This window comes from Crocodylus siamensis, chromosome 5 (assembly GCF_052110815.1).
Source record: "Crocodylus siamensis isolate JL-2025a chromosome 5, ASM5211081v1, whole genome shotgun sequence".
Taxonomy (NCBI): Eukaryota; Metazoa; Chordata; order Crocodylia; family Crocodylidae; genus Crocodylus; species Crocodylus siamensis.
The window spans coordinates 140,846,815-140,860,384 of record NC_143399.1 but is presented as its reverse complement, the minus strand read 5'-3'; the positions used below and the strand labels follow the sequence as shown (position 1 = coordinate 140,860,384).

The 13,570-nt window shown below is 41.0% G+C and overlaps 2 protein-coding genes across 5 annotated transcripts in view; both read right to left on the bottom strand.

Annotated features, from left to right (window-relative positions):
- The window catches only part of NEK10 (NIMA related kinase 10), a 200,727-nt gene extending 199,333 nt beyond the window's left edge, over positions 1 to 1,394 (bottom strand). The window contains exon 1 of the mRNA XM_090046496.1: positions 1,141 to 1,394. The gene's annotated coding sequence lies outside the window, so the exon portion shown is untranslated. The remainder of the gene's footprint in view (positions 1 to 1,140) is intronic.
- A 681-nt stretch (positions 1,395 to 2,075) lies between these two features.
- SLC4A7 (solute carrier family 4 member 7) overlaps positions 2,076 to 13,570 on the bottom strand; it is a 152,172-nt gene continuing 140,677 nt past the window's right edge. For all 4 annotated transcript variants that reach the window (XM_090046492.1, XM_090046495.1, XM_090046493.1 and 1 more), the window contains 3 exons: positions 12,813 to 12,913; positions 9,373 to 9,480; positions 2,076 to 6,532 (listed from right to left, as the gene is read on the bottom strand). In XM_090046492.1, the coding sequence (XP_089902618.1) occupies positions 6,451 to 6,532; positions 9,373 to 9,480; positions 12,813 to 12,913 (291 nt within the window). In that variant the 3' untranslated portion in view covers positions 2,076 to 6,450. The remainder of the gene's footprint in view (positions 6,533 to 9,372; positions 9,481 to 12,812; positions 12,914 to 13,570) is intronic.

Sequence of the window (13,570 nt, the reverse complement as noted above, 5' to 3'; positions counted from 1 at the left end):
AGGAACACCACACCTACTAGTGTCATAGGTGCCACGGAAGTTACTTGTAGGATTCCTAATGCTGTTTACAATATTTTTGTAAATATTGTAACTGTTAAATGTTGGTTTTCCTATGATTTCTTTTTTTTCTTTTTTTTGCTGGCTTCTACAGACAAGCAAAAAACCGGATAGGAAGGAGTTGCTAGGCACCTACCACAGTGCGGGAGTTCTCTGCTGCAATATAGGAATCAGCACAAAACAAACAAAAAAAACCCCAAACCCCAGCATTTTAAAATAGTTTTCATTAGTAAAATAAAAATGCTTTCCATGCTGGATATAGCAGACCATCCAAGTACATAGCTTGTATTTAAAAATAATGCAAGAAACAAAAGAAGCAGGGGTGGCTGGGGGAGGAAATAGGGGAGTGCAGGGAATTGGTGGTGTGCTTTCCTGCTCCGCCCAAAGTTGAAAACGCGGTTCCTGGCAGGGGCGGCAGCAGCATTTCTAGCCAGGCAGTGCTGAGGGAGTGACTTGTCTTCATAGCCGACTCATTGTCATCTCCCCCCCCCATCCCTTCTGGACGCATCATCCCAGAGGGGTTAACAAGCCTCTCTTCTTCTTCGGGGTCTTGATACTCCGCCACTCGAGCTCACCTTTGCTCTACAGCAGCAGATCTCAACGGTTTTTATACCAGGGCCCACCTGTAACCACCGATGGCCAGTCCCGACCCAGTGCCCCTCACTCCAGATCTGCTGCCCCGCCCCCCGCCGCTGTGTCCGAGCGTGGGGGGCCCCAAGAAGCCCCTCGTAGGCTGGCAGCCATCCAGCCTGCAAGGGAAAAACCACTGTTTTCTCTATTTTGAAAGTTTATTCGCGACCCTTTCATAGGTTCTTGCCACCCACTTGTGGGTTGCGACGCGCGGTACGGCGCGGGGCGACAAACGCTGCTCTTCAGCCCCGCACCCTCCAGCCCCTCAGATCGGTTTGTTTCCGAACTCGTTGCAAATGACGATACGCTTGTTCCCGGCTTCCACAGAAACGCAGCCACCCAGCCCGGGCCCTGCCGAGTGGGAAAACGTCTCACCCGGTCCAGCACCGCCGCGGCCGCGGCCCCGCCCCCCGCTGTATCCCCAACCCGCGCCAGGCGGCAGCCCCTGCTCACTGTCCGCGCCAGTCGGGCTCCGGAGCCTCCGCGCCAGCTTCGGATCCAGCCGCGGATCCTCCGCGCCGCCACCCCCAGACCTTTTTTTCCCCCTCTTTACAACAGTCAGTGCGAACAGCCCAATCGGGACGCGCCGTTTTGGCGAACCCCGGGCTCCTCGTCCAATCGCCAAGCCCCGTGCTGGAGGGTGCCGGGAGCCCTGGACACCACTAACGCCACTGCGGTTGCCATGGCGGCGGGGAACGCTCCTCGACCGCTGCGGGGACGAGGCTGGAGCCGGCTGCTCTGATTGGCCGGAAAGCTCAAGCCCGGGAGTAGGCAGGGCCAAGGGCAGCACAGGACGGAGGGGGCGGGGCCGCAGACCCGCGAGGCTCCTCCCCCTCCCATCGGGCTGCCCCAGTCGCAGGCCGCGAGGCTGAACCCGGTGCCTCCAGACCGGCAGCAACCAGCCCTCGTGCTGGAGCAACGGAGACAAGGTGCTTGGGACAGGCAGGTTTCCCCGATGCCAGCTCCTGCCTCTCTGAACCAGTCAGTGCGTAAGGCAGCCCCGCTCTGCCTCCTGGTTGATCCACCTCAGGGCTCCTAAAGGGGTAACACTAAAAGTGGGGCCGCAGAAACGTTCTCTACGTTTCCATAACGTTACAGGTGCGCCCCTGTCTAGTCACACACACTCATGTACAAACGTGAAAAGGACCTTTCTTCATTAACCCAGATGGACATTCTGGCACTCCCCCCCCAAACACATAACCCAGTTGTGATTAGCAAATACATCTATTTTTGCAAAAAGTTACCTATTGCTACATGTAGTGGCAGGTGCAAGAGATGAGCTCTCAAGTCTGTAGCCCATGTGCGACAAGTCTACCTGTGCCACAACTAAATTCTGCCTGTAAGAAAAGCTATATGGTGACATGGAAGCAAAAATTAAAAGAATACAATATAGTTCAGTAGATTTTTATTGCTTTTGTCAACTTTTTGAAACATTACAAAAAGAAAATTTATTCTACTGGTAATTAAAACAAATTACAAAGGCTGGAGGATCTTTCGCATGAGACATGTCAGAGAAAAATAAAATGTTCCTTTAGATGAATTCAATATTGGTTTCCACATTGGAATAATATAGAACTAGTTTTGGATTATATTATAAAACAACAAAACATCACCTGTAATTAGAAAAGCAGTCATAAAAAAACTGGACTGTGAGTGTCATATCTCCAGTGATATTTGATAATGAATATTAAAACTAATTTTTTTTTGTTCAGTTTAAATATACTTAACAAAATCGGAAGACATGCTTGCACAAAGACAATGCATCAGGAAGGTAAAGGAAAGTTACAAAATGACATGTCTTCTCTTATCAATGTGTCATCATTTAAAAAAAACCCTGATATTCAAAACACATTATTCCAAATCAATGCCAATATGTACTAAATTCAATATGGAAGAAAAAGTTAGGTTACTATAAATACTAACTAAAAACTCTTCCTGTAGTTGACAATTTTGCTAAAAAGTTACAAAATAAAATTGATTTATCTTTTTAAAAAAAAAATCACTAGGAAACGTTTTTGTATTTAGAGCACTACTTTTACATAGAGTCAAAGCTGTGGGCCTTTAGTCCTAAGTATATTCTCTATAAAATAAATTATTGTTGGTATAAACAGAAAACACTTTCACACACAATTTGTACTGTCCTATAAAAATTGATGCGACCTACATGACTAAAACATTGCAAATCATGGAATAAGAGGAAATTAGAATCAATACATGGTGTTATGGCCTACAAAACCTAAAATTTGTGAATTTAAAACACTATGAGCCAATTAAATTATTTTGCACATTTACAGAACTTATATACAATACACCCTCTAAAATTGTGCAGGCTCTGTTACATTACACATTTGTTACAGTTATATTTTACAGCATTTTGAACCTGCCTTTGCAAAGGGCACAAGTTATAAAACTATTGTATACAGACAGATGTATGTGAAGTAAATTAAAATAATGGGAAAGTTTAAATAAGAAAAAAACCCCCAAAAAACGAACAACTGGCGGGGGGGGAGGGGGAACAAAACTCACTAGCGTATCAAATTCTTCCCTACAGATTTTGTTGTGATAAACTTGGCAATCTGTTTCTGGATTTTTCATTAAATAATTATATGTAACAGCTGCAAATTAAAATAAGGAGGGCAGTGTCATAAACATGGGCACGTAAAACAGAAATAAAAATATGTATAGGAAAAATACTAAAAAGGATGAGTTTTTGTAAAGGAATATATTTAAAAGTAGTGACAGTGCTTTGTAAATTAAACCTTTCAGGTGATATTTAAATTGAGTGGTCAAAATTAAGAACCTTATTTTATGTAAACATACATCTTTATAAATAAATTAAAAAAGGACCAAAAGAGGGACTTCCTGAGGTGGCTCTGCAAGCCAGATACACAGTAGCACTAACTCCATCCCTGACAACGAGGCCTCTAAAAAAGTGCAGGGCTGTTTATTGTATTCTACTGTTGGAATGAGAAATATATTGACTTAATTTTCTTAGGTTTCACCCCAAAGGTAAATCAGCGCACCATAATTATCAATGCTTGTTAACACCTATTAAGGCAACATTTATACCTATACACAGTAAACTGTATCCTTCACTGTTTTGCTTTAATACTATGCATGATTTTTTTTTTAAGCAGAGAAGGAAACATTTATATAAAACAAAATAAAGCAGAAAACTACTTAAATGCAAGTTGCCACTGGGGTTTTATGCACTTAATATCAGGGTCCTAGTCTAATGAAGAAGTTAAAAGAAGTGTTATTAACCAGAACATTGAAACATAAGGTCAATGTAAACTGCTTCACAAGTCATGGCATTTCTGGCACCGATTAACATTTACATAATTAAACAGTTAAAGGAATACTGCGATTAAGAGGTTAAACACACCCTTAAATAGAAAAATATTCACTTTCTGCAAGAGTGGCCAAAACATTAACCCTTTGGCACTAGAAGCCAGTTTTAGAATGCTTAATGTCATGGAACCCTAAACTCCGGCATCAAAGGGTTAAATGTGTCAAAATCTATCATCAGTTTGGGTGTCTGGAAATATACAGCTGTCAGTATGGAAGAGTCAGATGGTAAAGGAAGACCAGTAAGTAAAAAAGCACTGTGGAAACTGCTACGTAAACTACCAGAAGTATTCTTTTTTTTCCTTCATAAGCAAAAGAGGCTACCTAATGATAAATGCCAATCTTACAGACTTGTACTTCACTATTTACAGAAGTGGAGGAAAATTTTGAAGAAAAAACCCACAGCAATTCAGATATTTAGTTTCAGCCAGATGTTGTTGTTTAGTCTGGAGTTTTGTTTTGTTTTTGTTTTTTTTGGAAGGAGCACCTGCTCAAGTAAGGCACAAACTATTCAAACGCCCATGGAAAACATCCACAACTTTCCCAATTCTGTATTAGTCAGATCTCATTTCTCATCGACTTCAGTCATTGTTACTCTGTCAGTTTACATAGCATTCCTCATACTGTTCTGTACTACTATTTACTTCCAAAAACTTAATTTTCCTGAAATACAGCCTAACCTACAGCAGCACCAATTTTACCATAGTATGATTACAGTTCAAGTTTAACTTTAATGCCACTTTCAGTATTTCCACTCACACCTAACAATTGTTTTATTTCTGTTGTAATGTTATCTTCTTTCCAAAACACCTGGTGGGTCAGCACCCAGTTCCATTTTCAGTGTTGTCTTCAAAAGTGCTTAGCCTTGGCCTAACTTTGTTCTCTTTGAAGTTAGTGATTTTTACCATTAAGTGAAAGGTAAAACTCATTACACTTCCTCAGAAATAGAATTAGCTCACATAATACCATCTTATTTTAAATGTCATTTATATTTTAAACTATTGTTATTGACCCAAAATATGCTGTTAGCAGCTCAGACTTCAGAGAGCTCATTTTGGGAAATGAAAAGTAAGGCAACGGATATCAACAAAGAAAAGAAATAGCAGGCAAATAGTCAAGATCTTGAACTTTAGTAAAATCATACTATTCACTCAGATACCAGCATGCATCAGAGCTTGAAAGTACCAATACAATAACTAATGCCTTCTCATTATTAAATGAATATTTACTTATTTAAATTTGTTTTACAGCATTTAAGATTCATACCAATTAAAATAAATAAAACCTTTTTTTTTTAAAATTAAAGTTAGTATGCTATCAAATATGCCCTTTACAATGGAAAGGATCTTACTGTAAACACAAAACCCAAAGTCATTTGAAATCCATACAATAATACTGATTATAAACCCATTTCAGAATTATAACCGATTGTTCCTAATTTTGTCAAGTACTCTAATTAAAAAGTCAAGCAAGAAAAAGACATTCTGATGGGAACATGAAATGCTTTAAAGATTCTCTAAAGTATTCTCTCTCTGAGCATGTGGGTCCTTCCCCTAGGGTCAATGGAAAGTATATGCATGCAAAGGGAGAAGAAAACAAATCTCAAAAGAGTTTGAGACTATGCTATAAACAATAGATATACATTATCATCAACCAAACCAAATGCGTTTAGAAGTCCACTTTACATGGTTTAAACATGGATTTTCCAGAAATGGCAAATACTGGTGTGGGATTAAACCTACAGCACCTGGATTGCTATTGATTAGTAAGGGAATATTAAGAATAGATTTTAAAAAGTGGAGGTGAAGGGGAATGAGAAACAGAATGAAGAGATGTAATTTTTTTTAAAGGACAATCACCTACTGATTTATAGTTAAAAGGCCACTGCCATGAATATGAATGACAGAATTCAGGAAAAACAAACAAACATCAACATGTACCAGAGAAAATTCAACACACGGTAGTTGATGTAACGGCACATTAACATTTGTTCTACGGAACCGGAGAAACTTGGTGTTTTACCCCTGCAAAAACCCAAGTCACTGCCTACACTAAAAACAAAGTTAGTACAATTTATAAATACAGAGGTATTACAAAATTCTAAAGAAATGTGGACCAGAAATTATCAGCATAAACTGACCTGACTTTATGCATTGATTACCGAAAAGAATATGTATTCATTTCAATCAATATTCCTATTTAAAAATAATAAATATTTTAAGTGTAATCACCACTCATCTTTCTTGTATGAAAAATCTCATTATACAAAGATAATTTCTACAATGCTAACAGCTGTAGAATCAAATGTATGATATTTCCTAAAGAAACATGGAAATCACATTTCAATTATATGATATCCTACACTGATATATACATATACAAATACACAGGTACATAATTCCCCTTGATTTGATTCTACAGTGATGTTTCAGCATCCACATACTTCATTCCTGATGAACCTTCCATGTTTATTTGCACACTTTCTGGTTTCTCAGGGCTGTTGAAAACAAAGATGAAGGTTAATGGCCTGAAAAGTCAACAAATAATAAGCCAAACTTTTTCAAGGTTTACATGCCAAAATTTGATGCATTTATAATATGAATACATTTATAATAAAAATCTCACATACCCAGGACGAGCCTGAAATAAAAAGAAGTTACAGCTTGCTGGTTTCCAAGTAAAATCTTATGTGCCTCTGATGCATTCCAATTCTGTAATTATAACATTTTTATTAACCTTCCAGTGACATGCCTTTTAAGAAAAGACTGGATGTGGCCAGTAAAAAAAAAAAAGATATCCATATTATAAAAACAGACACAAAATACTGTAATCCAAGTCAGTGGAGGTCAACCTTTTTGTCAGGTGTGCCACAAATTAGCCCATACCCTCCTTAAGGGATCTGATACTCTACTTTCTGCTCCCTGCCCTATCCACCACACTTGCCTGTTCCCTCCCCAGTCTGCCAAAGTACCACACACAGAGGCTGCCTATGCCACTTACAGCATATGAGACACAGCTTGGTCCCCCCAATCTAATTTTAGTTAACTTGGGGGACATTTCTATTTATTATTTGTTCCAGGGTTTTTAAAGTTGGAAGTTATTCTTCGTACTAATTATGCTTTATGTCATCTGTATATAAGCATTACTTCCCCAAGAGCAACAGCCAACATGATGGAAAAAAAACAACTTTAGTTTTGCTGTTCTGCACTTCAATGAAGCACAGGAGCTATTTCCTTACTGAAATTAGAATGGGTAAAAGCAAGGATTTGAAAGCTCCAGTGAAGTTTCAGGAAAGCCAAACAAAACCCACAAACACATACAACAAGCCTAAAACAGGGGGAAGGAAATCTGATTCGAGTCCTCCATGTAGCCATACTAATTTAAGATAAAGCTACTTAAAATTATACTGTGGTCCATTTGGGGTTTTTTGGAAGGAGGGGAAAAGGGGGAGAAGGACAGCACATAAAACAACCAAACAGCTGTAGCCACCTAGTCATCATGGGCACATCAGAAAGAGCCCAGCTGTGCAGTATGTGGCACTGCAAACATGTCTGCAGTGCTACATACCACAGTCTGGTGTTCTCTGCACTAAAAGGGCACGCACTGCCTGTGTGCGCACTGCTCCAGCTTCCCCCCCCGCCCCATGGATTTTTTTTGACCCCTGCAGATGTGTTCCACAGGATATCCAGGGATCAAAGATCTGTGGGGGGGGAAACAAAAAACAAAAAAAAACTAAGCAGTACACACTCATGCAGCATGCACTGCTGAGAAGCAGAGCCAGGCCACCTGCACTGCAGCTGCCAATCAGACTCCGCACAGCAGGATCGCTACAGCTGCAGCCCTAGGAGGTCTCCAGGTAAAGCTGCTGGGGTCAGCACTGTGCTGGCCCCAGACTCCACTACCACCCCTGGGGTAACTTGCTATGTGCCAAAGCACACATGGCATGGGTGTTCCCCGGGGATAAGTAGCTGCGGAGCAATGTGCGCCATTGCTACTTGTGCACAGGAACCAGATTGTCCATGCTCGTCTGGATGTACCCATAAATTCAACAAGTTCTAGCATCATTCAGAGAGAAGGCAGGTGTTAATATAGCCACCCTTAGGACAGAGGTGAACAGGAGAGTGTATTTAATCTGTTTATGTGAGCTCAATGTCAGGCAGAACTGCTGATGCCAAGTGGAGACAAAGGGACTCTTACAGGAGGCCAACCTTTTCCTTGTTTAGGAGGTGTTTTTCTGGTGGTAAGGCTTTGCTTTTGTTACCACACCCACCCGAAGAGTCGAGTTACTCAGTTCAGGGATGGGAGAGGCAGTAGAGCCAAACTAAACTAGGTGGTTCACTAGACCACTGAACCCACAGGATTACAGAAGTAGTTATGGAACCCATGAATATGAAACCAGTGGCATATAAATGGAGAAGCGTTTCTGCTATGGCACCAAGAGTTCATCTGTCCAGTATAGGGGGAAACCTAACCTGAAGCAATAAGAAAAAAAAAAAATCATCTTACAAAGAATCATTGAGGCTCAACACTTATGAGACTGCTCCAAATTCTCTGAGTTTTCCATATGTGGAATGTGTTGACCCAGGTGTCTTTGGCCAGACTGCTCTGCTGGGTGCCTCCGTGCAGATTACCAAATCACACCACTCTAGATTCCAGAAGGCCTTCTTCTGAGACTTTCTAGGATCTATAGAAGCCAACTGTAATGTCTAGATCCAGTTGGACTTGATAGAATCCTGGTTCAGGTAGTGTAATTTCATATTGTATATGTCTTGAAATCAAATGTTGTAAGAGGTGCTGCATTCAAAGGATTCTGATCCTTAGCCCATTTCCATAATTTCTTATAAAAAACGGTAATTCTAGGACACATGGGATTTTGCATCATTACTCAGCAATGGGGAAATCCTGGGATATTTTTCTCCCTAAGAGACAGCCTGCCACATACACACCAGCAGAGGAGCTAACAGGAGCTGGGTTCTGGGCAATGTCTTCACTTACAGCTTCAGAAAAGGCATTGAAGCTTTTACCCAAGTGGTCTTTGAAAGCCATTATATAGTAAACAGATTTTAAGTTTTTTCAAATTAGGACTATATTTCAATATTGTAACCAAAAGGACCCCTTATAGGCACTCAGACTGGTTGTTGTGTAGCTTCTTGTTGAAAGTCACCAAAGAGGTGGATGTCAGATGTCAAGTGTCCCCTGAACCCAAGATGTCAAAACAAATACTGTCATGCATATTTCAGGTAATAAAATACATTCTAGAAAACAAATCATTATAGCCATCAGCTGCTAAACATGAAGCTGCAGTTAGAAAATGTGCAAGTGAGTAATTATAGCTACCTCAGGTTAGCTCTGGTTACTTTGGCATTCTCAGTATTCATGGCAAGGGCCTTCCACTGTGCAGTTTTGGCCATTTCATCTGATATGTTTACAACTGAGGGATCAGTGCTAAAGAACAAACACACTTTTTGGTTAGTACTCAATACTTTGCAAGAGCATTAAAATTTATAAACACAAGATTTACATCAGGAGTGCTTTCTTACACAGCCACAAATGACACTGGGTCAAATTTACTCCACACAACACAATTAAACAGTAATTTAAAACACCTAAAATCACTGGTGGTTTCCCCACCATCCAAACAGCCTAAAGCCATCTTGCAACTAAAATGCCACTGTACAATAGAAATTAAATACCTCATTTCTCAATTATCTTATCCTGTAATCATCTCTCTTAAAGTCATTTTTTTCCTTTTAAATATTATAAAAAAGCAGAAGGCTTACTTCATTTTTTAAGTGGCTGATTTCTTTAGAAATTCATAATTATGCTAATCTGTTCCCAGGAAATAATCTGATAAGAAGAATATGTAGGGAAACAACCGCATCTATTAAATGATTTGAGACTGAAGTTGTAAAATCCCACAACCTAGAAATAGATTGTAAATTTAAGTTATTCTGCTGATCTAGGATATGAAGTGAGGAGACCTTTATTGAAAGCTGAATTGCAGAAACCTGTTTTTTTCCATTTGGACACTCATAAGGATGAATGTGGACACGGGTGCCTTGTTGACCCCCTAAGTGGATATTCATTCAGTTTTGGCCAAGGTTATATGCTTAAAGGCATAAAGCCTTAAGCATCTTGGTCCAGCCACTGCTGCCTTTCCCGCTCTCTCCCCTAAATCCAGTCCATTTCTCCACCAAAAATGTAGTCCTTTTCGAAGAATGATTCGAGTCCACCAGGCCTAAATCTCCACTAGCTTGCACTTTGTGGTCCATTCTATGTATATTTCAGCAATCTCTCAAACCTACTACCCTGATCTGTAAGGTGTTCCACAAGGTGCAAACCAATGAAAATCAAGCCGTCTTTCTAAGAGAAAATTTGAAAATGTATTTTTACCCTTTTTGTATGGAAAACAGTGAATAGAACATCTTATGCCTAACATGGGTACTCAGCTTGGTAAGACAATCCTTCCATTGCATAAATATTTTCAGTGGGCACATCTACACATGCAATTAAATGAGCCTGAATTTTCTGCGCAGAAAATTCAGGTGCATTAAACGGTGCCCATACATGCATCTGAATGCATGTATTCAGATGCATGATCCCCAGCTTTGCACCCACTGGGAGCTAGCAGGGGCACAGGGGTCAGGCCTGGGCTCTGGGGAGCAGGGACCTATCCTAGAGCAGGGCCAGCTCCCAGAGGTGCAAAGCTGGGGATCACAATCCAGCTCAGCAGCACTAGTGTGGGGCCTCTGCACCTCAGAGTCGCTCTGACTCCCAAGGCACTTGGCTAGAGGGAGAACAGCAACAAGTTGGGAACCCCCAGCCCATGCCCCAGCCCCCATTCAGTTCCAGGGGGAGGCGGGAGCCAAGTAGCACTGGGATCACGGGGATTCATCTCTCCTTGCTGGTAGAGGAGAACAGGGTATCCGGGGGTGCTGTGCTGTCCGTGCAGGGACCTGCTAGCCTCCCAACATCTTTCTCGAGGTTCTGATTGCACCAGCACCATTGTGGATGGCGCTCAGGAGTTGCTGGAGAACAGCTTCACTTCAGTCCTCAAGGCCAGGATTCTGGAGCCAAGCCAAGCTCTGGTTGGCCAGAGCCAGGCTCTGCATGCCCAGATCACTGCTGCTGCAGCCTTGGGAGGCCCCCCGGACCTCAGGTAAGGCTACTAGGCCCAGGTGCTGGCCCCAGCCTCCCCTACCCCACTGAGAACATTTTTTCTTGCACTATACCCATGCGCTGGGACAAAAAGCAGTGGCACAAATTTATGTTGCTGCTTTTTCCCCCCCCCATGGCAATTGCTCTGGTCATGGGGACACAGCCTTGATGATCATCTTTCATCTGATAAAGCATCTGATAACGATTATGATGGTGGACGGCAGTGAGAAAATCCCAGTTAGCAAATGACTACTTCAGGGCACCATCTCATAATTCAAATCAGAGTTGACCTAAAGATGGTCTTCATTGCACTGGGAGATGAATTTGTAACCCAGCAATGCTGAAATGAAAAAGTGGAGATGTACCTGTGCCCCAACAATTCCCAGGTGTGCTTACTGCTTGCAAACACTGGAAAACCTGATCCTTCTCTATTAATTTGGGTGCATATAGAAAAAGAATCTTCCTCCTGTATTGCAAGGTATTTCTGACAGTGACAAATTCCAGCACTTCATTAGTTGCTGCTGACATTAGCCAAGAAAAGCAGAAAACTTGGCCCAAGAGATTTCCTTGCAAGGGAAGAGGAAAGGTATCAAAGTGTCTGGTTTCAGTAAACAGCTGTTATGTCAAGAAAGTCTTTCAGTGGAATTGTTTTAGATAGTATAGCAATGGAGGACATGGGTGTCTTGTTCTCCTTTTATTCATGTAGTTTTGGCTAAGACTATAAACAAGTAAGTTACAGCCTTGCTCCACTCTCATTTAGGGCTAAGCTACCACAGTTAAACTTTCAATTATCACTGGGTAAGAGCAGATGCACAGAACTAGCATGAAGCAACTGGTGTATATTATATCCCTATCCATTTTTACCTTGGTGCAATCTGTTAGCTGTCTATACCTTAAGTTAGCTATTAGATTAAACTTGCTTTTTCAATATAAAATGCAATGCAACTTTTCCTGGGAACAGGAAGAAAATCTGCATTATAGCTCTAGAAAATTGCTCATCCTTATGAAGGAAACTAGATACAACAAGAGAATTGCAAACAAGGGATAAATGGTATTTCTTTTAGTCAAGATTTAAATAAATTGTGCTTCAAACAAACTATTAAGAATACTTTTTTATTGTAATGGCTCTGGTTTAATGGTCTTACAACTATTTCTCTTGTGTACATATTTTTCCACATAAAAATATGCAAAAGACAGTGTTAGACTTCAATTTTATTACTCAAAGTGGCTGGTAAACATATGGCTCAACTGATGCTAGTACCCAATGTTTCCTACCATTAGCCATGCACAGCAACACACAAGCACTCTGAAAACTAACCAAAACAGCTTCTTCACCCTGTGAACAGCTGGTCGAAACTGAGTCATCTGATCTGTTCAAGATGGTCATGTGAATGAATGATTAAGATGTAATTAACGCACACGCACAAGACACACACCCACCTACCCCCATCTATCCACCCTTCTATAGCATGAAAGCACACACCAGTTCTTATTTGGCCCCCCCACAGCTAGCTGCATCACAAAATTTATGTTAAACTTGTTCTTTCATCAAATAACAGAATTATTTCTATTTGTATTAAAAGCAAGAAGTAGAAATGCTGAATGGAGTTGCATAATACCTGTATTTCATAGTCTTTACAGGAATCGTTAAGATATTTCCTCCTCCATATGGAAGGTGCATACTTTCACTGTCCCCTGCATGAAGCATTTGCTCTGCTTCCTGAGAATCACATGCACAAAATTCATAAAATTACTCAAACAGAAAAAAAGAGCAAACTGATTGAAGCCAGAGATGGAGAGAAGCCGCAGGAATTTTTGATTTTTATTATTTAAAAAAGAATTTAATTATGTATTTGAAATACAGACTCCCTCTATGTTACACTTAATCAGTTAATCATGCCTTAAGCTCTGACCCAGTTACACGTTCAACCATTTAATAGCATGATAAAGCAAGCAATAAGCTACAAAGTTCTTTAAAAAAAACTAAAACAAAACAAAACTGTGTACTAACTTCGCTGCTTGTTCTAATCACGTCATTAACTGAACATATGGCTAAGTGCCCCTCTATGGCTGGGAGCCCAAACAACTAGCAATTGCCTCCCTTATTGGATGCTGCAGGAAAAGCTCCTGAACCAAGAACTGATAGGACTAATGAAATTACTGAATCCATCCCATCAACTGAGAAGCTCCCAGCTGACAAGACTCAGTGGCAGCACTGTTCCTGGTACTGACCCCTTCCTGTATGCCTCATAAGCTGCACAGCTCACAGGGAGAATACTGTGATTGCTGTGAGCTTTATCCACTACAGGGCAGCGTTCTTGCTGCAAACCCCACAGCTGATGAGGCTTGTTGCGGAGGCAGCATTCCCAGCACTGCC